Source organism: Tenrec ecaudatus, chromosome 1, assembly GCF_050624435.1.
Source record: "Tenrec ecaudatus isolate mTenEca1 chromosome 1, mTenEca1.hap1, whole genome shotgun sequence".
Lineage (NCBI taxonomy): Eukaryota > Metazoa > Chordata > Mammalia > Afrosoricida > Tenrecidae > Tenrec > Tenrec ecaudatus.
The window spans coordinates 107,183,724-107,209,604 of record NC_134530.1 but is presented as its reverse complement, the minus strand read 5'-3'; the positions used below and the strand labels follow the sequence as shown (position 1 = coordinate 107,209,604).

General features: G+C 46.4%; 1 protein-coding gene and 1 non-coding gene across 2 annotated transcripts in view; both read right to left on the bottom strand.

Annotated features, from left to right (window-relative positions):
- Positions 1–25,881, bottom strand: part of AK5 (adenylate kinase 5) — a 332,878-nt gene that overhangs the window by 5,964 nt on the left and 301,033 nt on the right. Inside the window, exon 13 of the mRNA XM_075557438.1 lies at positions 14,441–14,629. Coding sequence (XP_075413553.1) covers positions 14,441–14,629 — 189 coding nt within the window. The remainder of the gene's footprint in view (positions 1–14,440; positions 14,630–25,881) is intronic.
- On the bottom strand, positions 487–593 carry LOC142438158 (U6 spliceosomal RNA). Its single transcript, XR_012782587.1, has one exon. It is a non-coding gene; the product is annotated as a U6 spliceosomal RNA (small nuclear RNA).

Sequence of the window (25,881 nt, the reverse complement as noted above, 5' to 3'; positions counted from 1 at the left end):
AACTTTGGGCTAAAAAGATGTTTTTAGTTGACTTGTGGAATCTGAACATGGCAATCTCATGCACCATGATGACACCCAACACAAGGATGATGGCAACTCGGTATCTGTCCCTCTAGATCCATGATGCCCAAGGTGGGCGGTGCTACTGGCTGGGGGCAGGGGCGGGGCATCCTAGAGAGATCCAGAAGGAGCTGCAAGAGCAGCTGTCTATACTGTATCCTGGAGTATGGGCTGTCCTACAGAACTTTATCATTGCCAGCGGGTCACCGAGGGATCGTGTCCCTGAAGTTTGGGAAGTCACGCTGCAGAGTAAGCTCTGTTTGGACAAGGTAAGCAACGAGGGAAACTGGAATGAAAGGATGAATCTTCCATTTCGACATTTGCTAAATGAGCTGCTAAGAACCCAAACGACACTCATTGAATTGTTTCTGCCTTGCAATAACTCTGGAGGGGAGACTAGAACTATTCCATTGTTTGTTTGTTTTTTTAAATATGGAACGCTTCACGAATTTGCGTATCATCCTTGCGCAGGGGCCATGCTAATCTTCTCTGTATTGTTCCAATTTTAGTATATGTGCTGCCGAAGCGAGCACTTCATTGTTTTTTTTGAGGCTGAAAATCTTTTTTATTTTTGCCATAAAGTTCCAAAATTTTGTTCAAAACGGTGGGATCTGGGGTTCATTTATGCTACCACACTGGATCTCCAGCCTCAAGTGCACTCCAACCTCTGGCCCTTGGAGCAGACCTCCGGTTTGGTGTGGTGACGTGGGTTGAGGGGCGGGGAGGGTGCACCTTGCCTAAATGCCTGTACAACTCTTGGCCCTTACATGGATGGGACAGCAGGATGATGCCACAGCCCTTGGGGGAGTCCAATGCCAACTGGTCGAACGTGAGGACCTTGCCTCCAGCTTTGAGGGTGCAGTCCTGGTTCAAGCACAGGACACACCCTTCAGCTTGTATACTTCCTGAACCCGCACATCAGCCATTATGGTCCTCCCGACCACAGCTGTCTTGTTGTCCTAGGCAGAAAGCTTCATCCTCCAGATCATCTGAGAGAGGGACAAGTGGCCGGTCAGTGTGACTCCTGAACAAGCTCCCAGCACCACTTGTGTGAAAATACGTTTGGTCCATCGGGCCAGGGATATGTACAGCGGGACCAGCAGCTGCCAGTAGACAGGGGCCCCTGGCTCGGATTCCTTGCACGGAAACTTTTGGTCCTGGTTAAGGACATCGACTCCCATGAAGATGCCTCCTGCTCAGCCAGGTCTGCAAATCAAGGCGGCACATCTTTACAAACTCGGAAAAGGTCCTCTTTTTCCTGCAGAGTGCCGAGTGGGCTTGAACCACCAGCCTTGAGGTTAGCAGCTCAATGATGACTTCACTGCCCCACCAAGGCACCTTGAGCTGAGCTATTGTGAACCAGAAACACAGTCTGGGCTTCCTGAAAGGATAAGGGATTCTGTTTTACAAAACCAAGGAGGCCCAGTGGTGCTGTCGGATAAGCAGTTGGACCGCTAACTGCAAAGTGGGTGGTTCAAATCCCGCAGCTCCTCAGTGGGTGAAGGATGAGGCTGTCTGTTTCCATGAAGTTTTAAAGCTTCAGAAACCTTACAGGATCCCTGAGTTGGAATCAATAACACTGGGTTTTGTTTATTTTTTAAAAAACAGGCAACTTGGTCTCAGAACAGAGGGCTAATGAGCACACAAGCCTTCAGCGTGAGACTTGCTATTTTCTGATGGTTGGAGCTCAAGCCGCCTCAGCAAGATTATGTCAATCAGGCGAGGCTGAAGCTGAGGGGACACCGGGCAGGCGACAGGCAGCAGGAATGAGTCATGCGGCCGAGCATTAACCGGACCATTTCCCGCTTCTATTTCTATTCAAATCCTTCCTCTTCATTTTGCTGAAATAAGGGGGGTTTATTTAACTGCATAAAGGAAAACTCATTGCCACCCAACCAGTCATGTACATTGGTGTTCACCTTTGTGGATGCCACAGAGATGAGGAGCTGTAAAGATAAACTCATATACCAGGCTTTCTAAAGTGGAAAACAACAACAGAACCAGCCTCTAAGACAGTGGTTCTTAACCTTCCTAATGCTGTGACTCTTTCATACAGTTCCTTATGTTGTGGTGACTCCCCCAACCATAAAATTATTTTCATCGCTACTTAATAACTGTAATTTTGCTACTGTTATTAATCAGGTGACCCCTGTGTAAGGGTCATTCACCCCCCCCAGGGGTCGTGACCCACAGGTTGAGAACCACTGCTCTAAGATGAGGCTTTCTACTCCCTTAAAGAGTTACAGTTTTGGAAATCCTCCAAAAGGCAGTTCTACTCTGCCTTACAGGGTTGCTGTGAGTCAGAATCCACTCAATTGCAATGAACTTTTAAAGAAAATATGTGAGATCCTCAGGTCCCAAACATAAAGTTTGGAGAATAAGGTCCTAGAGGCAATGAAGCAACCTCTTTGTTCTTATAGTGTGTGTGTGTTAATTGTTACATCAATTGTGTAAAGCACATTTGTACATTCATTGCCCTCATCATTCTCAAAACATTTGCTCTCCACCTGAGCCCTAGGCTTCAGCTCATTTCCCCCCTCCCTCCCTACTCCCCCTCCCTCATGACTCTTGATAATTTATAAATTATCATTTTGTCATATCTTGTACTGTCCAATGTCTCCCTTCACCCACTTTTCTGTTGTCCATCTCCCCAGGGAGGAGGTCACATGTAGATCCTTATAATCAGTTCCCCCTTTCCAACCCACCCTCCCTCTACCCTCCCAGTATCGATAGGCACACCACTGGTCCTGAAGGGATCATCCGCCCTGGATTCCCTGTGTTTCCAGTTCCTATCTGTACCAGTGTACATGCTCTGGTCTAGCCAGATTTGTAAGGTAGAATTGGGATCATGATAGTGGGGGAGGAGGAAGCATTTAGGAACTAGAGGAAAGTTGTATGTTTCATCATTGCTACATCGCACCCTGACTGGCTCGTTTCTTCCTCCTCGAGATCTGAGCTTTGGGTCTCCACTCTGCACTCCCCCCTCCCCCTCATTCACTATGGTAAGATTTTTTTGTTCTGATGATGCCTGATACCTGACCCCTTCAACACCTCATGATTGCACAGGCTGGTGTGCTTCTTCCATGTGGACTTTGTTGCTTCTCAGCTAGATAGCCGCTTGTTTACCTTCAAGCCTTTAAGACCCCAGACGCTATATCTTTTGATAGCCGGGCACCATCAGCTTTCTTCACCACATTGCTTACGCATCCATTTGTCTTCAGCAATCGTATCATGGAGGTGAGCACACAATGATATGATTTGTTGTTCTTTGGTGCCTGATATCTGATCCCTTTGGCACCTCGTGATCACAGACTGGTGTGCTTCTTCCATGTTGGCTTTGTTGCTTCTGAGCTAGATCTCTGCTTATTTGCCTTCAAGCCTTTAAGACCCCAGACATCATATATTTTGATAGCCGGGCACCATCAGATTTCTTCACCACATTGGCTTATGCATCTGCTTTGTCTTCAGCGGTTGTGTAGGGAAGATGTGCATCATAGAATGCCAATTTAATAAAGTATTCTTGAATTGGAATAATTGCGTGGAGGCCCAATATCCTTCTGCTACCTTAATACTAAACCTATAAATATATGCACATAGATCTATTTCCCCATCCTCATATATAAATATATTTACATATGTGCATGCCTTTATCTAGACCTCTATAAATGCCCTTTGCCTCCTAGCTCTTGAGGAATTGGATTTCTAAGGAGCAACAGAACCCAACTGAAATGGGTGGAGCTCAATTGGTCTCTGCGACATCCTCCTCAGATTCTCAGCAGGGTATCTCAACTCTTCCCAAACCTCAACATAGATTCTCCATGTTCATCTAGTTCACACACATCAGATATTGAAAGAAAGGAATAAACAAATGGCTTTTATGGTTTCATGTATAACTGTAACTCAATGAGAATGAAAAAGAACCAACTTATGAAGTGCTTTCTAAAATACAGGAACAATTGTTGGCATTTTCACAAGAGCAAATTCAAACTAGCTAAAAACCCAGATTAGAATCTTCGGTAATTAGCATATTGATTGTTTCACAAGAATGAGACTTCTTTCAAGATGGGGAAAGTGCTCTCTCTATAATCAGTGGTCACAGTATTAATTTACAGCAACTCTCTTTTCCCATGAATAGTCCAAAGTAAGCTTCGCCATGGCTTTTTCCCAAGAGATCTCCAACTCTGAGAGCATGACATTCAATGGACTCGTTCAATGTTGCTCTGTGCCGCCCCGCTGGCTGGCACAGCAAGACTCCAACTGTCCGCACTGTGTTACAGCCGCTGTGCCCACCAGCTTAGTGAGGGTCTTTTCTCCATTGAAAACTAGGTCAACTGGTTTGTTTCTGACTTTAGGAACTTATCCTTTCTGGTTTGAGACTTGATTTATAATTCTGCAGTAAATAATGTCCTGGTCAATCTAGAGAAAGAATCTTTTATAATGAAGTTCAAAATAGGGGAACAGGAAATATGATTTACATTTTCGAGTTTCCACCTGACTTCTCAAAGGGAAAGTAGAGCAGTTAGTCATAATATTTCTGCCCAGCATTCGGCAGAACATCTTGCTAAATTGGGAAAGCAATCACACAGCTCTGGGAAGTCACATTCTGCCTACTCTTTCTGTTTAGTTGCATGAATTTGTAAACCATGAAACAGTTGGGTGATTCAAAAGCAGCCCAATCGAGTTGCAGTTCCAGCCCCCCTCCTGAATTTTCCCACACTGTTGAAAACATTGCTTGGGTTTCATTTTGTGTTCTCCATGGTCTGTGAGAAAGCCAAGCAGTCACAGAGTGGTTTAGGATTAGCGTGAGTGTGCCATCTCCCTCCTCCTTCCTTGCATCTTGTCCTCTGTGCAACCAGCTGGACCGCCTCACACCACAGGGATTTCTTCCTGCCAGTTAGCTGCAGCAGCTCAGCGAAGGCAAAGGCCTTCATATGCAGTAACTGTGCACTGTGTAGACAATCCCTAGATGCCTTTCTCAGACGTGAGGGGCATTTGGAAGGCAGCTGCTGGGAGCCATTGATTGTACATAAATATTTCTCCACGCCCTCAAGGCCAGAGAGAGAAAAAGGGCTCTAGACACCTTTGCCTGAGAGAGCACTAGGGACAGGAATTAGCAAAAAGACAAGGCTGCCTTACAGTCTGCACATAAATTGCTTCTACGGAAACAGGGCTTCTCATAGGATCTGCAGTTTGTCCACTTGAAAGTGTACATGGCTCGAGCTTTCCTTCGTGTCTCCTTGGCCTCACGATGCTGCCTGCAGTTTTAATTTGGCGAACAGATCTCCCAGACATGAAAAGCAAAATCTATTCTTCCCAAAAGCAACCTTTCTCAAACACACATCTGACCTGTTTAAAGTAACTTAATGCTTTTCTCCGTGGCTGGGGGAGTCGAGTTCAGACTACCTGGTGTTTTGTTTCGCGGTGCTTCCGAGTGGGTTCTGACTCATAGCCTAGAACAAGAGAACGGAACACTACCTGGTCCCGTATCATGCTCACAGGTGTTAGGTTTGAGCCCATCGCTGCAGCCACGATGCCAGTCCACCTGGTGAAGGGCCTTCCTCTTTTCACTGCCCCTCACTTTACCCAGCATGAGGTCCTGATCCAGGGACTGCTCTCTCCTGACAGCATGTCCAAAGCGCTTCTGAACACTTGAAATCTGGCACGTGCAAATGAGGAACTGAAATTTTAGTATTATTTAATAATAAATTTAAATAAATTTATTTTAAAATGGAGACTTCACTCAGTAATATATTTGAAATAACTTGGGTATGTGAAATCTATCTTTTCACTCTAAATCTCTGGGAATTCAGATACAATTCAAGCAGTTTGAATAAAATTGAGTATCTGAATTGAGAGCTTCGATTCGAATAAATGTATACCACCAGATTGAAGATTTAGTTTTTAAAATTATCTGAATAATTTAAAAAATATTGATTATATGTTAAAGTGATAATATTTAGTATTTATTAAGGGATTTCAACAAGTTTATGGGAAAATTCCATTATCTTTTGATTCCTTTTTTTGCCATTCAAAAGTTTTATTTAAAAAAATTATTTTATTGGGGCTCATCTGGCTCTTATCACATTGATTCTATTTTACCACCTTTTTTTAAGCCCCCTCATAAAATAAAATATATCATGAAGTTATTCCATTGTTGCGTTTTATATGTTTTTTTTTTAATGTGGCTACCAGGAAAATTTAAATGATATGTCTCCTGCACTGGACTGGAAAGTGTGTTGAATGAAACAAGAATTCGAGGCTTTTTACAGTCACCATCCTGCTGTCAGCCTAATCTGTCACAACCTTGATTATCTGTTTGGCACTACCTTCAATGCCAGCATTACTGGGCTCTTTCATGTGCCATTGCCTTTGTCCCCTCTCCTGCATCCATCATGTATGAACTTCTCATCTCTCAGTACCCAGCTCAAGTGTCCTCTCCCCCCCTGGGGCACTGCCTCCCCCCAGCCTGCACTGTGTACTCCCACAGATCTGAAGCTCTGGTACTGCACTAGCACATCCTGAGGTGGTGCAGAGTTTCACGCCTCTTTCTGGATGGCATGTTTCCTTCTTGCACTCCCCAGCTCCGAGCCGCTTAGCTCTCCCATTGTGACTAGATGTATGGACTCCATTTTCAACTCAGAGTGGCCTCATGCGGTAGAGCCAAACTGCTTCCTCATCTTCATGCCTTAGATCGGCAAGTCTTTGTCCCCAGAAGCCAGTGGGTGGGTTCAAACTGCCTTACCGATTGTATTACTAGGGCTCTTTGACTGCCACAAGTTCCTTGCCAAGTCAAAATCTCGAATGTGCAATGCTTCTCAGCTGGTGGGAGCCAAGGCTGTGGCTCCAGGAGGGGTTCTGAGTCAGTGGGTCCCTGTGAAGATGCTCCTTGGAGGTGGGCAAAAGTAAATCCACCATGTGACAAAACAATCTGGCAGAAAATCAAGAATGTTTACAGAAGTGGTACAGATATGTAGAGTTACCTCCTGCTTGCTGTTCGGGGAAGATACAAAGATATAGCAAATGCAATTCACTTCAAAAAGCAGTGTACAGATTCTTGCACCGAGTCAAAAACTCTTTACAGGAACCTGGTAAGGTCTGACAATCCAGAAGGGTGAAGGATGGAGAGAGAATTATTTAGATTAGAATAAAAAATAATGAGTTTCCCAAGTCTCTCAGAGGCAGATGGGAAGTTTTATGCCTCATTGGTCAAGTGAGAAGGCAAAATTATCCTCACTTTTCTTCTTGTAAGTAAGGGCCAGGAGGAGGGAAGGTTGTCTCCAGGTCCAGTTGCTACTGGCACTCAACCAGGGCAGGCTTGGATCACAGTCATGATGTCTTCAAACTCAGCATTAATAGGTAAACTCATTACAGGTGGGGCATTGATTCAAGAGGTCAAACACCAAGGAACTGGGAATCCCAAATCTCTTGTATATCTTAAAGAACTTTTTTCAAGGCAACATAGGGATAAAGGAAAGTGTAAGTAGATGGATTAAAAAAATACCTCTGTAACATGGCATTCTGTGATGCTCACATTCCCAATACTATTGTTGAAGACAAAGTGGATGCATATGCAAATGTGGTGAAGAAAGCTGATGGTGCCCGGCTATCAAAAAATATAGCTTCTGGGTCTTAAAGACTTGAAAATAAACAAGCAGCCATCTACAAAGCCTACATGGATGAAGCACACCAAACCATGATGTATCAATGGGATCAGTTATCCAGCATCAAAGACCCAGAACAAAAAATCATATCATTGTGAATGAGGGGGAGTGCAGAGTGGAGACCCAAAGCCCATCTGTAGACAATTGGACTTCCCCTTATAAAAGGGTCACAAGGCAGAGATGAGCCAGGGTGAAGTATAGCACTGATGAAACATACAACTTTCCTCTAGTTCTTTAATGCTTCCTCCCCAACTATCATGACCCTAATTCTACCATACAAATCCAGCTAGACCAGAGCATGTATACAGGTACAGATAAGAGCTTGAAATACAGGGAATCCAGGCAAGATAAACCCCCAGGACCAATAATGAGAGCAGGGATACCAGGAGGGTAAGAGGAAGCTGGGGGGAGAAAATGGAAACCGATCACAATGATCTACATATAACCCCATCCAGGGGGACAGACAACAGAAAAGTGGGTGAAGGGAGACAGTGGTTGGTGTAAGACATGAAAAAAAAAATTATCAAGGGTTCATGAGGGAGGGAGGGTATGGGAAGGGGTAAAATGAGCTGATACCAAGGGCTCAAGTAGAAAGAAAATATTTTTAAAATGATGATGGCAACATAACGTGCTTGACACAACAGACAAATGTGTGGATTGTGGTAAGAGCCCCAACAAAATAATTTAAAAATATATACATACCTCTGCATACAATAGCTTAACCGTTTCTTCTACTAGATTAAAAAAAAAGCCTAGACAAGGGTATTTATTTACTGTATAATTCTTAGTGGTAAAGAGAAATAACCAAACTATATTAGAAACAACTTGTTTAAATAAGCTAGGCGGCCCTGGTGTGGAGTGATTAGTTGTTGCGCTGCGATCCACATGGTCAACAGTTCAAAACCGCCAGCAGTTCCAATGGCAAAAGGCTGGGCTTTCTACTCCTGTAAACAGTTACAGTCTCAGAAACCTGCAATGGTCTCTGAGGCAGCATTAAATCGATAGCAGTGAGAGTTTGCGTGGTTCAATAAGCTATGAAATATTCATATTATGGAATATTATGTAACTTTAAAATATTATTGTAATATGTATCAGCCTACAGATGTTTCAGAAAAATTTGTATGGGATGGTCCTATTTTCATGAAATCAGAACTCTTCACTATGTATATGTGTCTGTGAGTGTGTTTACAGAGTAAGACAGATAGATCCTAGAGGAAAAAAGGGGAAGATGAAGGAGAAAAAGAGGAGAAATACTGTGTAAGAGGAAAGAAACAACAATGTGTTAACATTAATTATGTGAAGGGTATAAGTTGAAGAAAGATGAGGTACTCTACTCCTGTAAAGAGTTACAGTCATTGGACATCCCCTTACAGAAGGATCACAAGGCAGAGACGAGCCAGTCAGGGTGCAGTGTAGCACCGATAAAACACAACTGTCCTCTAGTTCTTTAATGCTTCCTCCCACTCACTATCATGAGCCCAGTTCAACTTTACAAATCTGGCTAGACCAGAGCATGTACACTGGTACAGATAAGAGCTCGCAACGCAGGGAAGCCAGGACAGATAAACCCCTCAGGACCAACAATAAGAGTAGAGATACCAGGAGAGTAAGGCTAAGGTAGGGGGAGAATGGGGGAACCTATTATGATCTACATATAACCCCTTCCTAAAGGGATGAACAACAGAAAAGTGGGTGAAGGGAGACAGTGGTCAGTGTAAGACATGGGAGGAAATTTTTAAAATAAATGTTCAAGGGTTCATGATGGAGGGAGCGTGGGGGAGAGTGGAAATGAGGAACTGATATCAAGGGCTCAAGTAGAAAATGCTTTGAAAATGATGATGACCAAAAAAAGAAGAAAATGATGGCAACATATGTACAAACGTGCTTGACACAATGGATAGGTGGATTGATTATAAGAGCTATAGGATCCTCCAATAAATGATTTTTTAAAAATCAAAACAAGCAACAAAAAAGAGTTATAGTCTAGGAAACCCACAGGCAGGCTACAGGGTTTCCTTTGGGCGGCACTGACTCAATAGTAATGAGGGTGAGTGTGTGTGTGTGTGTGTGTGTGTGTGTGTGTGTGTGTGTGTGTGTGATAGGGTGGGGAGAAGATGACCATTTCTTTATATATCTCAGTCCAAAAGCAACACTCCCAAACCTCACTGCTATCCAGGTAATTGTCTCTCAAAGTGGCCCTACAGGACTGAGTCGGACTCCTAGATGGTTTCCAAAACTGTAATTTGACAGCTGCAGATTGCCACCCATTTCTCCTGAGGAGCAGCACATTTTTTGCTTAGCAGCCAAGCGCTTGAACCCCTGTGCCACTAGGGCTTTGCATTCTTTGCTTTTTCCAATGACTATTGGCCACCAAAGCATAGTCAACCAGAACATTTTCCTCAGAATTTGGAACTTGGGTCCCCAGGCTGTTCCAACAACATATGATTGTAGAAGTTGTAGACGGGGGGTCGAATTTGGGTTTGTGGGGCAGAGAGCGAGAGAGAGAGAGAGAGAGAGAGATGATACACACAGGTGAGAAGAGTGGTGGAGGCCAGCCCAGCATTTGGCCCACAGTTTTGCTGGACTTCCTGCAATTCAGCCTTGGGCTGCATAACCTTGTAATTAAGTTCCATATTTCCGGCGAGCTGCAACCATAGAGTCCTAAATAACATACCTATCTATAGTCATAGTCATGTTTAAGACATCTTACAGCAAAAAGGTTTGGATAACGTGTGTCAGAATATTTGTTTCTGAGTGATGGGACTACCTGGTTTTTGATATTTTCTAAAACAAGCGTATGTTACTTTTATAATTAGGAAAAACATTTTCCGGAATATCTAATTGTGGTAACCCTGGGGGTGGGGGGTTCCCAGAGCTAGGGCTGCGTTCCATCTACATTACTTAAGGCAAGAAGAACCGAGAGGCCGCCCACTCGCTTTCACAAGGCTCATCCACACCATCACAGCGGGCCTTGCTGACACCCAGGCCAGCGCGGTTTCTGCCAAGGAGTCTTTGGCCAGTTAATATATTTTTCACTACAACATGCTACATTTCGGCTCTTCATTCAATAATAAATTCTCTCAACCAGAGTGAAACAAACAAACAAACCACCTTCCTCTTATAGACTAACTCCAGTTGACTGGACTTGGCTCTTTGTCCCGCTGTGTTACTAATGTTTCCGAGGCACAGTTCACACTGAGTAGCCCCAAATGCCACAATTAGTGATGGCTGTCTAGAGTATTGGGGAGAAGCGGGTGGCATGGAAAAAGTTAGGTCAAGAGTAAAGCTGGCCTTCGGGAAGGGAAAGGCACGTAGAAAGTCAGGGGATGCACTTGTGTTCCATGTGCTTCTTCCCCGGAGACTGTAGAAGGCGTTCCTTTTGTTGTTCAGTGTTGAGGTAACAGAGACAAGGAATAATCCGCGCTTGTGTATAATTCTGCTTTGCTTTAAGGAAATGCTTACTACCCTTTGCTCGAAATGTCATTGAGCTTCCTTTGGCTGATGGTGGCCAAAAGGACCAGCTGTCTTCAGGCAAGGTCGTCGGCTAGTGGATTTAGTGTGGGCACAAGTGGGCCGCACTGCCAGGTCAGACAGAGGCTCTGGGGAGGGAGCTCTCTTTCTGCGTTGTACTGGTTGACCGCCTGTGTGGCTTCAACTCTTAAATGTGTCTCCCTGAGCTGTTGAGTTTGCTCACTGTGTCTTGAGGCACATTTACTACTTCTGCTCTGGCTTTAAGAAAGCTCTTGCAAAGGACTCGATAGCCCACCTAGACTGTGGGGACTCCGGTAACATGGCGAAGGCGTTACAGAAACAAGACACTATCGGTTGTGTAGAAACCGGGAGAGATTACGCCGATGCAACAGTATTGGGCCGGAGTCCAGAAGCTCAGAGGACAGAAAGGGACAGGGATTTCTCCAGTGACAAACAATCTCATCTCCTTCTCTGAGTGCCCTCCGGTAGGTACTGCCACAGCTGAGTTGCTGACAGCCCGAAAAGGGCACAGCAAACAATTCCTGCCTCCCTGGGTCGAGCATGTGGCTGTCTGGGAGGAAGCCTGTTTGCCTCTCTGGCCTTCTTTCTGGTTCTCTGAGAGCCCCCAAGAAGCGGCCTGGATAGGAGACCGTGGGAGCAGAGGCTGTGGGGGGAGGCAGCTTCCTCAGAGGGGCGGCCCTCAGCCCACACCGCTCTGCAGCCAGGGCCTGAGTGGGTTTCAGGATTTATGAAGTAAATACTAAACGCCACCTCGCCACGGCCACCAGCATCTCCAAAACACAGGGGCGACTTCCTTGCCTGCTCACTTAGATATTTTTCTTTTTTTTAATTGTTTTACTAGGGGCTCCTACAACTCTTATCACAATCCATACATATATCAATTGTGTAAAGCACTTTTGTACATTCATTGCCCTCATCATTTGCACTAAGATATTTCTAAGGAGGAGTCCAGGAGTCTGTTTTTATATGAGATCTGTTAACCCGGGATCCAGATGTCAGTCAACTGTGAATTTGTAAAATTCAAGCCACAACACAAGAGAGAGAAGGTATATTCTTCTCCCAAAGTGGTTAAGTCGTGAATTACTTAAGGATTTTTCGTCCTCTATGCATTTTGGCAGTGGATGATTTCTACTATCTATCTGGATGATTTCTGGCGGTTTCTATCTGGATGATTTCTGGCGGTTTCTATCTGGATGATTTCTGGCAGTTTCCAGCTGGTCCAAAGGTTAGAAATCACTGGGCCGTCTAAGCTTGTAAAGACCTTTGCCATCCTGAATTCTAAAGACTGCTCTTATGTCACATACTTCTTTTCTTGCTTGTTTATTTTGAAATATGTAAGTCTTTGCTTGGCATCCCAAGGTACCAAGAGGCACAGGAAACAGTTCCACCTGACTCCGCAGGCCCCATCACACAGGGGTAGCTGCCTGGGGCTTCTCAACAAGCACCCCGAGGCTCCTGACAGTGTGGCCAGTAATAGGGGGGTGGATTCTTCTTGCTGCTGGGGAAGCAGGAATTGGGAGGGATGACGTCAGTGGTTCTCAATCTGGGGGTCACGCGGCCCTTTCACAGGGGTCGCCCGATTCACAGCAGTAGCAAAATGACAGTTATGAAGTAGCAACAAAAATAAATTTATGGTTTGGGGTCACCACCACATGAGGAACTGTATTCAAGGGCCATGGCATTAGGAATGCTGAGAACCACTGGATGACGTTCTTATGCCATCTATTTGCCATCCCCGAGTAAACTAGAGGCGGCCTTGCCATTTCTAAACCCAGGGCTTCTTAGGATGCCGGGAAATGGATCATTCATAGGCATAGAAGAATATCATTAATTACTTTCCCCAGGGGATGGATCATGTAGCCGCCTCAGACACGTTGGCTGTTTGTTGATTGATACCTCCTATTAACTTTCTGTGAACAGTAAGAGAGAGACCCTACTGTCCATTCTCTAGTCTGGGGGCCTCTGGGCTTCTCTTGTTCTCACCTGCCTGCCCCAGTGTTCCACCAGGCTGTGCTCCGTGTTCCATAAGCCCTCTCAGCGGCAGCCTGGCCCCGACCTAGTCCCCCTGGCCCCTTCGCGATAATGCGCTCCTGCTGCAGGTTCATCTTGACCTGGCCCTTGCTTGCCTCTTTATCCCCATTTCTTGTCTTTCTTTAACTCGGTCCTGTACATCACTGCCAACCTCCCTGAAGTTTCTTGGGGGGCTCCTTGGATGGGGAATGAGCTCTCCTTCTTGGTACTTTGCACCCCCACCCTGCTCCCAACCAAATCAAATCCACTGCCCTGGAGTTCATTTTGACTCCTAGCCACCCTGTTGGACAGAGAACTGCCTCACTGTACCACCGCCCTTTTGGCTAGCAGCCGGGTGCTTTAAGGGAGCACTGTGCTGCCAGGACTCACTCCTTGCACTCCCTCCCCAACACACACACGCACACACAAACACACGCGCGCGCGCGCACACACACACACACACACACACACACACACACACACACACACTCGCCCTCCTCAGCCACCCTTCCCTCTGACTGGGTGAAGAGGCTCCCAGTACTCACACTCTGCTTACTTTGACTCATTATGATCAGCTGCATCTGGTTATAATACGAGCCATATTGGCTCGTAATAGGTGCCTCATACGTATTTATTGAATGAGTAAGTGAATGGGGATTGGGCAGTTTCTCCCAATTCCAGAACTCAATGGTGATCCAGCATGGATTATAGCTCAGGATCAGGAAGCTGGCAGCACCCATCGCCCTGCAAGATCTCCACCGAGTCAATTACCTGCACGCCTGGCCCCATGTGCTCCCTCTCGCCATTACATCAGCTGCTGTGGAAATTGAAGTGGAGCAGCCAAGTGCCAAGCATGACTGATGTATGAATTTAGAAATTCGGAGTTGCTGGATTTTAGAGCTAGGGGACCTTTGGGATCATCCCATTCAACTGGGGTCTGGAAATTATGCATCAACTTAATGAGAAACTTTGCCTCATCCTCTCTTCTAGAAAACCAAAATCTCTTTTCAGAAACGACGGCATCCATGAGAACACTAGAACTGACCTCTGACAGTGCCTATGATGACAGATTTTGATTGAGGCAAAATAGCCCAAGAGACCTATATTTTAGCCCCAAGTCTGCAGTGGCTTGCATTGACTACCTGACCCCTTAACCAAAACTTCCCTGCCAGTTTCTGTTTCGTGGGGGCTCGTTGTAGAGGGACGTAAGCGCTCACCTTGTGTAGCTGGGTTTTCGTCTCATAGTAGGCGATCAAGGGGATGGAGGCACGGTAGTAGGTCTCCAGGCGCTTGCTGACGGTCTCGGAGTTGTCCCCACACGGGCTGCTCTGGCTCTGCTGGAGAAGGCGGTTGGTCATGGTATCTGCCGAGCAGTCCATGCAGATCACCAAGTGGGGCTCTCCAATCTGGGGAGGGCAAATATGGTCAGAAACCGCCCCCTGGCGATGGCGCAGGGCCTCTGTTCCTTTTCTTCCTTGGACTGTTAGTTCCTCGGGAATGGCAGAGTTGGGTCTGGATTCATGTTTCCCCAGTTCAAGGTCAGAGCTCTTTCCCTCACTACCTCAGCCCTGTCTTGAACCAAACCCAATTCACTGCCATCGAGTCGGTGCCGACTCATAGCGACCTTAGCAGGGCCGAGTGGAACGTGGAAGAACCCTGATTGTCCGAGCCTGTATCTTTGAAGGGCGTAGAAAACCCATCCTTTCCCGAAGAGGGCTGCAGACCTGGGGGATTGCAGCCCAATTTGGAACCACTGGGCTCTCAGCTTGTGGGTCTCCTTACCTCCCCGAATCCAGACCTTACAGACAAAGCTGTCCCCCACACTCAGCCTGTTGCCCACACTAGGTGTGTGTGTGTGTGTGCTTGCATGCACAGAGATGATTTCTCCTTGGTGAAACTTCCCTGATCCATTGAGGCAAAACTGATCACTTCTTCCTTTTTTACTCTTGTCAATGCCTTTGAGTCAGTTCTGACTCCTAGTGAACCACATATAAGGCAGAACTGCTCCACTAGAAGATCAGCAGTCCAAACTCACCAGCGGCTCCATGGGGGAAAACGAGGCTGTTTTCTCCCATGAAGACGGATAGCCTCAGCGCCCCTCTGCGGGGGCGCTCTGAAACAGAATCTACTTGCTGGCAGGGTTCTTTCTGCTTTTGCCATCTTTATGGGCAAATAAAGAGAGTTCCCGCTCACTGCCACTGAGTCAATTCCCGCTCACAGTAACCTTACAGAGCAGCGGTGCTCAGCCTTCCTCAGGTAGTGACCTTGTAATACAGTTCCTCACGTCATGGTGATCCCCAACCATAAAACTAGTTTTATTGCCACTTCATAATTCTAATTTTATTACTGTTATGAATCATGATGTAAATATCTGATATGCAGGATGTATTTTTATTGTTAAAAATTGAACATAATTAAGCATAATGATTAATCACAAAACAGTATATGATATACTGTGAAATATTTATGTTTTCTGACGGTCTTAGGAGAACCCTGTGAAAGGGTGGTTCGACCCCCAAAGGGGTTGCGACTCACAGATTGAGAACCAGTGTTATAAAGGAACAGAGGACACTAGCTAGTCCTGTAAGGTTTGAGACTGGAACTCTACAGTAGAAATCCTCATCGTTCTTCTGCAGAGCAGCTGGTGGTTTCAAACTGCTGACCTTGCAGTTAGCAACTCAACATATAACCCACTACTCCACCAGGGCTCCCCAGGCAGGCTGAAACCACCAACCTTTTGGTTTCCAGTTGATTACATTTTATATCAGCTACCATCAAACATAACAAAAAACAACAACTAAACCAGTTGCTGTCTAAGTGGTGCTGATTCAAGGAAACCCCAATGGTGTCCGAGTAGAACTGTGCCCCGTTGTGCTTTTACACAAGGCACTTGAGCTGCCAGCCTGTTGACAAGCAGCTGAGCTCGCTGTTGGCATTGTAACGGCATCTGTGTGGTGGGATAACAGCGAAACACACAAGGGCTGGCGCCAGGCTGCTGAGGTTTAATCCGGTGTGGTAACTTGTCTTTAAAACAGCCTTCATTCATTCCGTGGAAGCCAGTCTCCAGTTAAGGGTCAAGTTCATGCCTCGTCCCCTGGAATGTGAGCTGCCCTGCAGCTTCGCTCCACAGGATGTAGTTGAAGTGGTGCATGCTGGTCATAAGAAACGTTGTTGTTTCTGCCTGAGTTTCTTGGGACATTAGTTCTGGGGGAAATCAGCTGCCAAGCAGTGAAGAGGTTCAAACTAACCACAAACAGTTTGGCATGCTTTCCCATGTACTTACTTACTCACTACAGACTAACCAGTGCTTAGTGGTTAGATATTGGGCTGCGATTCTCCAGGTTAGCAGTTTGAAACCATCAGACACTCCTTGGAAGAAAGTTGGGGCTTTCTGCTCCTATGAAGACTCACAGTCTCAGAAACTCATAGGGTCAGTGCTACCACACAGGGGATCGACTGGATGGGAGCGGGTTACCGTGCTCATGGGGTGATCTTCCCTGTGGGTGGCAGACAGCAGACAGTAAGTACTGTGCTCAGCAGGCTATGATTCTCGGTGTGCAGGGTTAGAGGTTTGGCCTGTGGCATTACTCTCCCAGCTCGCTGTAACTTTTGTTTGCTTGTTTGTTTGTCTCCTAGTGTCTCCCCGAAGCAACTCTCGTTGGATTGAGAACCCCAAGATCTGTGGTTCAAACACGCCAACTGTTCTGAGGTTTTCTGCTCCCTGGAAGATTTGCCATCTCCGAAACCCACAGGGGACAGTTTTACCTATGAGTCAGAATCGTCTATGTGGCATGGATTTTTATTTGAGTTGAGTTTCCCTGGGCCACTCGCCACTCCTGCCACATTTGGAAAGCACCCATTTGTCTCTGGCTGTGCGTGCAGGCAGGCTGGCCACCTCAAGTCGCTGCGCCAAGTGCCCGGAGATGGGAGGAGCTCAAAGCGAGGATGGGGTCAAAGCGCAGGGAGGATCACAGCAAACAGGAGGAGTATTTAGTGTTAATTTAATGTGTATCTATTTCCTCTGAAGGATACCGTTTAAGTACCCAGACACCCCAATCCCACTGCCGCACAAGGACACTATCTAGTAAATCTTCCTGGGAGCAGCTGGGTGTGAGTTGTTGATTGTGAGGTCAGCAGCCTAATGCTTCCCCATCAGCTCCCCCAGGGCTTATCTCCAGTATCTACAAGAGGAAAACAAACTTTCTGAATATGCCACGTTACTTTTCTGCTTCCATCTTCTACTCAATGGAAAAAAATGAGTATTTGAGCAACAAGAAAGGCTTCAGGAGGATTTAGGGGGAAATGGCCCTTGTTCACCAGCAGAGGGCGAGCTTGGGAGGAGTTTGTGGTCCCTTGTGCAGTGTTCCCAGTTCTCTGAAGCAGTTCTGGTCAGGGTTGCATGAGAAGGCCCGGTTTTTCCAATACTGGGCTCATTTGGGGGCCACTCTTGAGGCCAGGAGAGACAATTCAGGCCCAAACAGAGACAATGTACATCTGAGCAGGAGCAAGCGACCTTCCAAGGTACAGGAAGGCCAGGCCAGAGAGGTAGGTGTCTGGTACCTTCTCCAAGTGTGGTCTGTGGCCAGCAGCACTGGAACCACCTGAGACTTGGTTAGAAATACAGTCAGGCCTAACGCCACACCCAGTGAACAGAGCCGGCATCTTAACAAGCTCCCCTGCTGATTCTTCTGCACATAAATACTTGGGAGGCTTTTCTTCAAATCATTTCCATGTGCCAGTATGGTGTTCGACCTACGCTCTCTTTCCTGAAACAACACCCCTTGTCTATATAAATATGCAGCGACCACACCGTCATTCAATTTGGAAATGACTTTGCACTTCTGATGTTTTAAATACCTACATATTTTGGAAATGTTTGAATGTAATACCATTCTTCCCCACAATACACTTTCGTATATACCGTTAGAAAACCCCTTGAGGTAGCTCTGTGGTTTCCAGTTCTTACTGTCATGAGCAGGGGTCTGGGACTGCCTCTCCCGCTTCCGTCAAAGGCAGAGAGCCCAAGGTGATTCGGGAAGTTTATTTGGGTGCAAAGCAGAAGGAAACAGGTGCGGTTTGCTACCTCCAAAGGGCTCCCAACATCCCTTGCAAAGCATGGTACATGCCCACACAGTGTGACCAAAGTGTGGACTTTAGCATGATCACAGGAAACAAGGAGCAGGCTCTCCAGCGATCGCAAGATACGGTGGACACTGCAAGCAGCGTGCTGGAAAGGCAGGCTGTGCCGTGCTCACCGGACACTATCTAGCCCTACATTTCTTCCCAGATTGCAGACCGCCGTCCCCTGAAGCCTCATAGTCCGTTGTTTATCTAAGTGAGAGATGCTTCTGGAGCTCCATACTCCATTGTTTATCTTAATGGTCTCGCTTACCAATTTCTGGAGTTAGAACATCCCTATGGATGAAGCTTACAAGGAATTCTGGCTGCAAGGGAAGGCGGGGGGGGGGGCTGTTACATTGTGAATTTCCAGCAATTAAATCTGTATTTCTGGCATGTTGATTAACAGCAAGCTCTCTTTCCCACCTCCTCTCTCATTCTGACCCCGTATCACCAGAATGCCTCTCACCTGAGATACCTTGGAGAGCAGAGAAGTCAGAATGAGTCACAGGGACTTGCAGGCAACCCCCTGCCTCAAATACTAGCTTGCTAGCTTGCTGCCAGCCCTGGAATTCTGCATCAAGCATCATCTGCTTCTCCAAGGCCTTAGGCTTTTAGGTGTGTCCTTGGAAAGGCATAAGGTGTCCTGCTGAGAGACCACAAACTGCATTTCTACAGCCAACTAACTAAGGACTTCACATCCAGCCTTTAACTCTTTCAGCTTTCCCTACTTGGAAGCATTCTTGGACCCATTTTATGGACAAGGAAACAAAGGCTCAGAGAGGTCAACTCGCCTAAGGTCACTGAGGACTAGCTAGGGGCAGAGCTGAACCAGCTGCATGGAGGCCTAAAGCCTGGCGGGCCTGACAACAAGGACACAGCGTGAACTCGGGGGTGTACCCGCAGTACCTGTAAAGGGCCGATCCACTACGGAAATGCGGTCAGCCACCGGAGGGCTGCAATCAGCTGTATGAAAATCTTAATTTCTATCCAGTGGGTGCCCTCAGACAAGCAGGGGCAGGGTGGGGGGCACCTTAACAAGTTCCATACTGTGCAGCAAGTACCTCGTTCATGAATTTACTTGCTCCCTTCGAGCTGTCCATCTATCTCTGGCCTGAATACTGCCCTTCATCTGAATTGTTTCCTCTGAGCAGGACAAGAACTGAGATGGGAGGGCCTTGAAACCTTGACCCTCTTAGGAACTGTTTGGCTTTTTTTTTTTTTTTTTGCTCTGATAACTGGTGTCCCCACTCAGCCTTTACACAATTCAAAGTTTTGCAAAGAACCAGAAGTCCGATGAAGAGAGTAGAAACATCCCGGGTAAAATCTCAAGCTGGTCTCCACAGCTCACCCGCGTCCAGACAATGGGGCTGGACAGCTAGAAATTCCCGGGGCCAGACTCACTGTCAATTTTTCTTGTTTAGTTTTTTGGTTAAAGTGCCTCTGGAAGGGTAGCAGAATACTTGCCGGCAGAATCACAGAGTCTGCAGATAAACAGTGTGATGGAAGAGTTCAGCGGCGCCTTGCAGAGAAGGAGTAACGTCATCGCTCACACATCCCGGGAAATTAGGTGCATACTTGGGCTAAGGGCAGAATTTCGGCTAAGAGTCTCCAGGGAGGATAGAGCCAAGAGCAAGAGCCTGCTTTTACTTCAGTTAACATATGTTTAATTTGATTATGGTTGAGTGAAACACTGGGATAATAGAGAACATTGTTTCAATTTCACACCAGGGAGTCAGGCTAGACACACACCCCTCCTCGGGATGATAGTAATCTATAAAATGGGAATAATAATACCAATCGAATAAGCTTGGAAAGATTAAGAAAACGACAAAGTGTGAAGCATCTACTAGTCAATTTTGGGCTGCTCAAAACAAATAACAGCTGTTATATTCAGTATGATATTTTTCCCTATCTAAAAATCGGGGGAACGAAGAGTGGAAGATTAAACATAGAAATGCTAATAAGCGTTATCTCTGGGCAATAACTAGTCTTTGTGTTACCTTTTCTGTATTATTTAATATATATATATTTATTTTCATAACCAGGAAAATTTTAATTAAAAAAACCCTTCAAATACCTGAATTATTTCTTTATTGTATATCACATACAGGCTTATCAATGCATAAGGTACTCTTCAAGGATTATATCTTATCTTCCCAACAGGTAATGGTAGAAGAAGAAATTGAGATACGGCCTGTGGACCACCCAGGAAGTTAGCTGTAATGGCAGATTCTGAATAGCAGTTTCAACACCAGAGCCCCTAGAACCCGGGGTTCTCAGCGGGTGATCAGAAACTACTCCTCCTTCACTTTCTTTCTGCCTTCTGTTTCTCTTCTTTTTCTCTCACATGGCCTGGGCTAGTACTCTGGCCCCTCCCAATATGCTGTAAAAAAATTCTATTGAAGACACCTGGTAAACTCAATGAAGGGGGAAAGAAAAATTAGCCTTGGAATGGAAGGTAGGAAGTAATCGAGAAATGCTATGGACATTGGTTTGCAGCTGGCCCTCCGCAAAATAGCCAGGGAAATCATCAGCGGCCCGTGCATCCTGCAGAACTCAGCTGCATGAGTTCAAATGGACCCGGCTTGACAGTGGGCAGATGGCCGCATGCGCTGGGCCCATCAATGGCAGTGACACAGAAAGGATGGCGACCTCTCTGTAAGCCATTCACAAGCTGATTAAAACTGTTAACAGTGTGAAGGGACTCAGAAGAAATAGGTGCTTGCCCCAAGGAGCGGCTACTGTCACAGATGCATGCTGTCTCCAGCCCTCTCTCACCTGGCTTACTGTTTAGTCTAAGCTAGCGGTTCTCAACCTGTGGGTCGTGACTCTTTTGGGGGTCGACTCCCCCTTGCACAGGCGTCACCTAAGACCACCGGAAAACACATTTTTCCGATGGTCTTAGGAACCGAGACACTGCTCCTCTATCCGTTTTCAGGCGGGACTGCCCACATGCAGATACGCCCACATAAGAGTACTTGGCATGAAGACAGTTACTCATGCTACATCATGCTTTAGGACAAAATTTCATTTATTTGTCAGTAGAAATAAATCTTTCACAATATATAATTACATATTGTTTTTGTGATTCATCGCTATGCTTTAATGATGTTCAATTTGTAACAATGAAAATACATCCTGCATATCAGATATTTACATGACCATTCCTAACAGTAGCAAAATTACAGTTATGAAGTGGCAACAAAAATAAATTTATGGCGAGGGGTCACCACCACATGAGGAACTGTACTGAAGGGCCGTGGCATTCAGAAGGTTGAGAACCACTGCTAAGCAGACATGCAAAGTCAGCTAGGCGGCATAGCTCAGGAAGCCTGCATGCACCCTCCTCCCTTCCGCCCCATTCCTCTCACAGCTTGCTTCTAGCAAGGGCATTTTATTCAGGGTGGCTCTCAAAATAGTCCCAGAGAAAGCTGTTAAATGACTCAAACTTTCGCAAAATCATGTTGGAGGGGTCTTGCCATTCTCTTGTGTCAGTTAAAACCTGACTTTGTAAATGTCAGCCAATCAGAATTTTCCTGCAACTTCCTGGATAGTTAAGCTGTGTGAAACTATCCTTTCGCTGCAGTACTTCGGTGAAGCCTTGGAAGGTCCTGTCCGACCCTGGATTGCTTAGTCCCTTCAACAAAACAGAAGCCCCAGTTTGCTCCCTGACAACAAACACACAACCAGTCGATCTCTCTGAGTCTCAAGGGTGGGGGGGGGAGTCAGACATAAATATCTTTGCCAAAGGTCAAATTGTTTTGTTACTGGTAACTTGGAAGAGACTGAGCCAATGGAGTTCCTGCAGGATACACTCAAGTTCACGGCAGCCTGCTGTGGTTGGAGCATTGCTGTCCTTCAGGCTAGGATGAAGTCACTGCTCATTTTGGAAGGTTGGATGTGTGTGTGTGCTCTCTTGCACACCTGCCTAGTCGACATTATATAATCTTCTGAAATTACATTCCCAGGGACTAATCAGCATCAGTTTGTCTCTGCAAGCTCCTTCCAGCAGTATGCAAAAAGACTGTCTTAGTAGATATCCAAAGATCTCACTTGAGGATTTATGGTTCAGTAATGAAAGGGAGCACTTATGCATTTTTCAAATGTCATTATGAACATTAACATTGGCTGACGCTGTCCCATCACCATATTATGGCTCTTTTGCTCTTCCTGATTCTAGTTAGGTGACTTCTCTGCCACATTCTAAAACCCATCTGAATGGAAGCCACAATGGGAGAGGAAGTTTTGCTTTGAGGGTTATCATATTTGGACAGAGCATGTGCAGAGTCCATGATAATGTCCTGGGACTACATTCCCCAGAATTCCTTATTACCCTCTGGGCAGGCGGAAGTTCCTGAAAATTTTGTGCACACAGGAACTCTAAAAAATGCTGGGCATGCTTGTGGAGGCAAGAAATACCGAGGCCAGCCATGCTGGTTAGCAAGGATGTCTTCCTCCTAGTCTCTACATAAAATTCTCCTTTGATGACCTAGTCTTCCAAAGGTAAATCCTTCCCTTGAGAAGAATAAATTCTGACCAAGCTCATTGCCATTGAGTTGATGCTGACTCATAGTCTCTGGCATTGTAACTGTTCAAGGTGGTCGAAAGCACTAGAGGCTGGTGGTTTTGAACTGCTGTCCGTGTGGATTGCAGCCCAATGTGCAACCCCTACACCACCAGGGCTCCTCAAGGGCTTGAATTCCAGCAACAATAAGGATGATTTGAAATCCTTTATAGCTAAAGGCCAAGGGTCAGCCCAATGGGCCACGTAAAACCCTCACTCTCTCTAATTGGTTACACGGAAGAGTGCGGGCTGGAGGAGCAGAGCTGTAGAAGTTGGTAGAAGGTGTGCCTTACAAATGAGGGACTCGAAGGGAGATCCTGTTTTCTAGCCCCCAGAGCGCACAAGACACAGATATGTGTGCTCACTTGCTGGCACCCACAAACCTCCCTAAACAGGGCTTGACGGGCATTTGTATTCACATGGCACAGAAAAGAGACGTGTGTCTGGGCCACACTCTCACGTGGCAGAGGTGGAAATCCCAGGGTTTTGACGTCAGCTCCCAGTTCATGGACCACACAAGTGGGGAGAAGTGGGTCCCACGCTGGGCTGCTATCTTCCAGGTCAGCAGTTAGAAACCACCAACTGCTGACACAGAAAGACGAGGCTTTCTACTCCTGGAAAGAGTTCTAGCTCAGAAACCCACAGGGGCAACTAGTCCGACCCTGTCCTGTCGGGTCACACAGTCGCAATGGCCTTGATGATAGTGAGTTGACCTTGGAGGCTCTGCAGGGCTTCCAATCGTGTTGTTGATCAAGGCAGCACGGGACTCCATGGGCCTAAATTCTAGGAGTTGCTTTTAGATGCAGTTTTAAAAGCCCCAGTGGAGAATAAAAATTGTAGTTCTGTTGTTATCTGTACCTGGTATTTCACCTGTGGACCTCCTTCCCCAACTCAGAAAAGATGCCCACTTTTTAATTTTTTACTACAGATCTTATTTTTAAAATCTTTTGTATATAATGGACCCTTAACGATTTGGGGGCAAAAGCAAGTACTATGAGCTCTGAAGGCAATTTAAAAAAAGATTTGTGAACCTTTTTTGTCCCGGCATTTCTAAGCCGGTCCATGACCATCAGAGAGTATTCCTGTGCTCAACAATGACTTCCCGGACACCTGAAAGTATAATTGCTGAAACAACAGTTAGTCACCTCCTTTGAAAGTCCTACCTGCTTTTGACTCTGCCAGCCTCTTTGGCAGTCACAGGCCTCTTCTTCCCTCAAGTTCACAGGCAAGGTAACTGTGAAATCACACCTCGGCTATCCTGAAACCAGGATCCCAGGATGCACTGCGTCCTCTGCAGCGTCTTCTGATTGTTTACTTAACTGCCTGTCTTTACGAGGCAGGGAGCAACTCTAGGGCCAGGACCACATCTTCCTTGTCTCTGCCCCCAAGACTACTACGTGGATGAAATCTGAGGTGACGTCAGCTAAACGCCCCTGCTTCTCAGAGTGTAGCTTATCCACAGCTTAGACACGGGTTAAGAGATGGGAACAAACAAGCCCCTCAGCCCAATCCCATTTGTGGAGAAGAAAGAGTTGATTTATGTGGAGACCTGCAGTTCGGGAAGTGATCTGTTGTGAGAAGAAGCTTCTTAGCAGTCTGGAGAGTGAGTGCTCCCCACCAAGTCAGCTCTGGAGGAGGGATAGGGGGGACAGTCCCAGGCCACACCAATCCGCTTCTCTCCTCCTTTCTGCTCACCTCCCTGGCTGACAATGGTGCTGACCAGAGGCGCACGGGCTCCGAGGCAGGGCCAGGGCCCACCCTTGCCAACTGGCATGCTTTGCTGTAGCAGGACTGGAGGCTTCTTGGACTCTTATCACACATGGGAATTACCGGGAAAGGGAACCACGGGATCTTTGCATCACTTAGATATCATTGTTGCCCTGGTTGGCTGCCACTGTGTCAACCTCAATGCTGGGGACCCCTGCAGAATGGGTGAGAAGGCTGCCAGGCTCTGGGCCGTCAGTGAAGCGGCTGCGTGCTGCACTGTTGTGATTCATGGGACTTCCCCTGGCTGATGACGGTGGAAGGGCGCCTCCAAGCTTCTCGGTCTTGCTTGTTTTACTGGAGCATCTCTACTAGAACCTGGTCAGAGTCAGCGCCAAACACAAGCCCTCCGCCTGCGGGAGGCGGTGGCTGCACACGAGTCCTTTAGATAGAAATGGAACGGGGTAGAAGGCCAAAATCCTGCCATTCTACCATTGAGTCTTCGGGGGTGGGGGGAGGAGCTCAGAAATAGGTCAAACTAAATACAAGTAGGATTCATTGTAACCAAAGCTGTGAGAGATGGAAGAATAGAAGTCTCCTTAGTCTTCCAGAGCCGGACAGATCTGGATATGAATTCTACCTTTGTCACTTACCAGAAAATGATTTCACCTCGCCAGATTTCATCTCTCACCTGAACCATAAGGAAGTGCTTGACTGTGAGCTGAGACTTGGTGGGTTGGCCCTTCCAGCCGCTCCTCGGGAGACAAGATATGGCCGTCTAAAGAATCCAAACCCAACTCACTGCCATGGAACAGTCACTGTGCCCACCCCTAGTGACCTTACAGGCTATGACAGAAACGGCCCTGTGAGCTTCGGAGACTGTAACTGTGTATAGGAGTAGAAAGCCCCGTCTTTCTCCTGCTGACGGGCGAGTGGTGTCTGTCTGCTGACCTTGTAGTCACTGGCCCAATGCATAACCAGTACACACTGGGCTCCAATCTAAAGATTACGGCCTAGGACACTCTATATATGGGGCAGTTTTTGTGTTGTTTTCCTTTAGGGTTTTTATGAGTTCAAACTGATGTGATAACTTCTAATAACAACAACAGAAACTATCTCACAGGGAATTAGGGGGGGAAATGAAATAAACTAAAAAGTGATTTGTGAACTAGTCTAAAAGAGATACGTATGTACATACTTATCCTTTTAATATCCTAGAATATTTGTTTCATTAATGGAGAGACGTGTGGTCCTTTCTTCTTGGGTTTT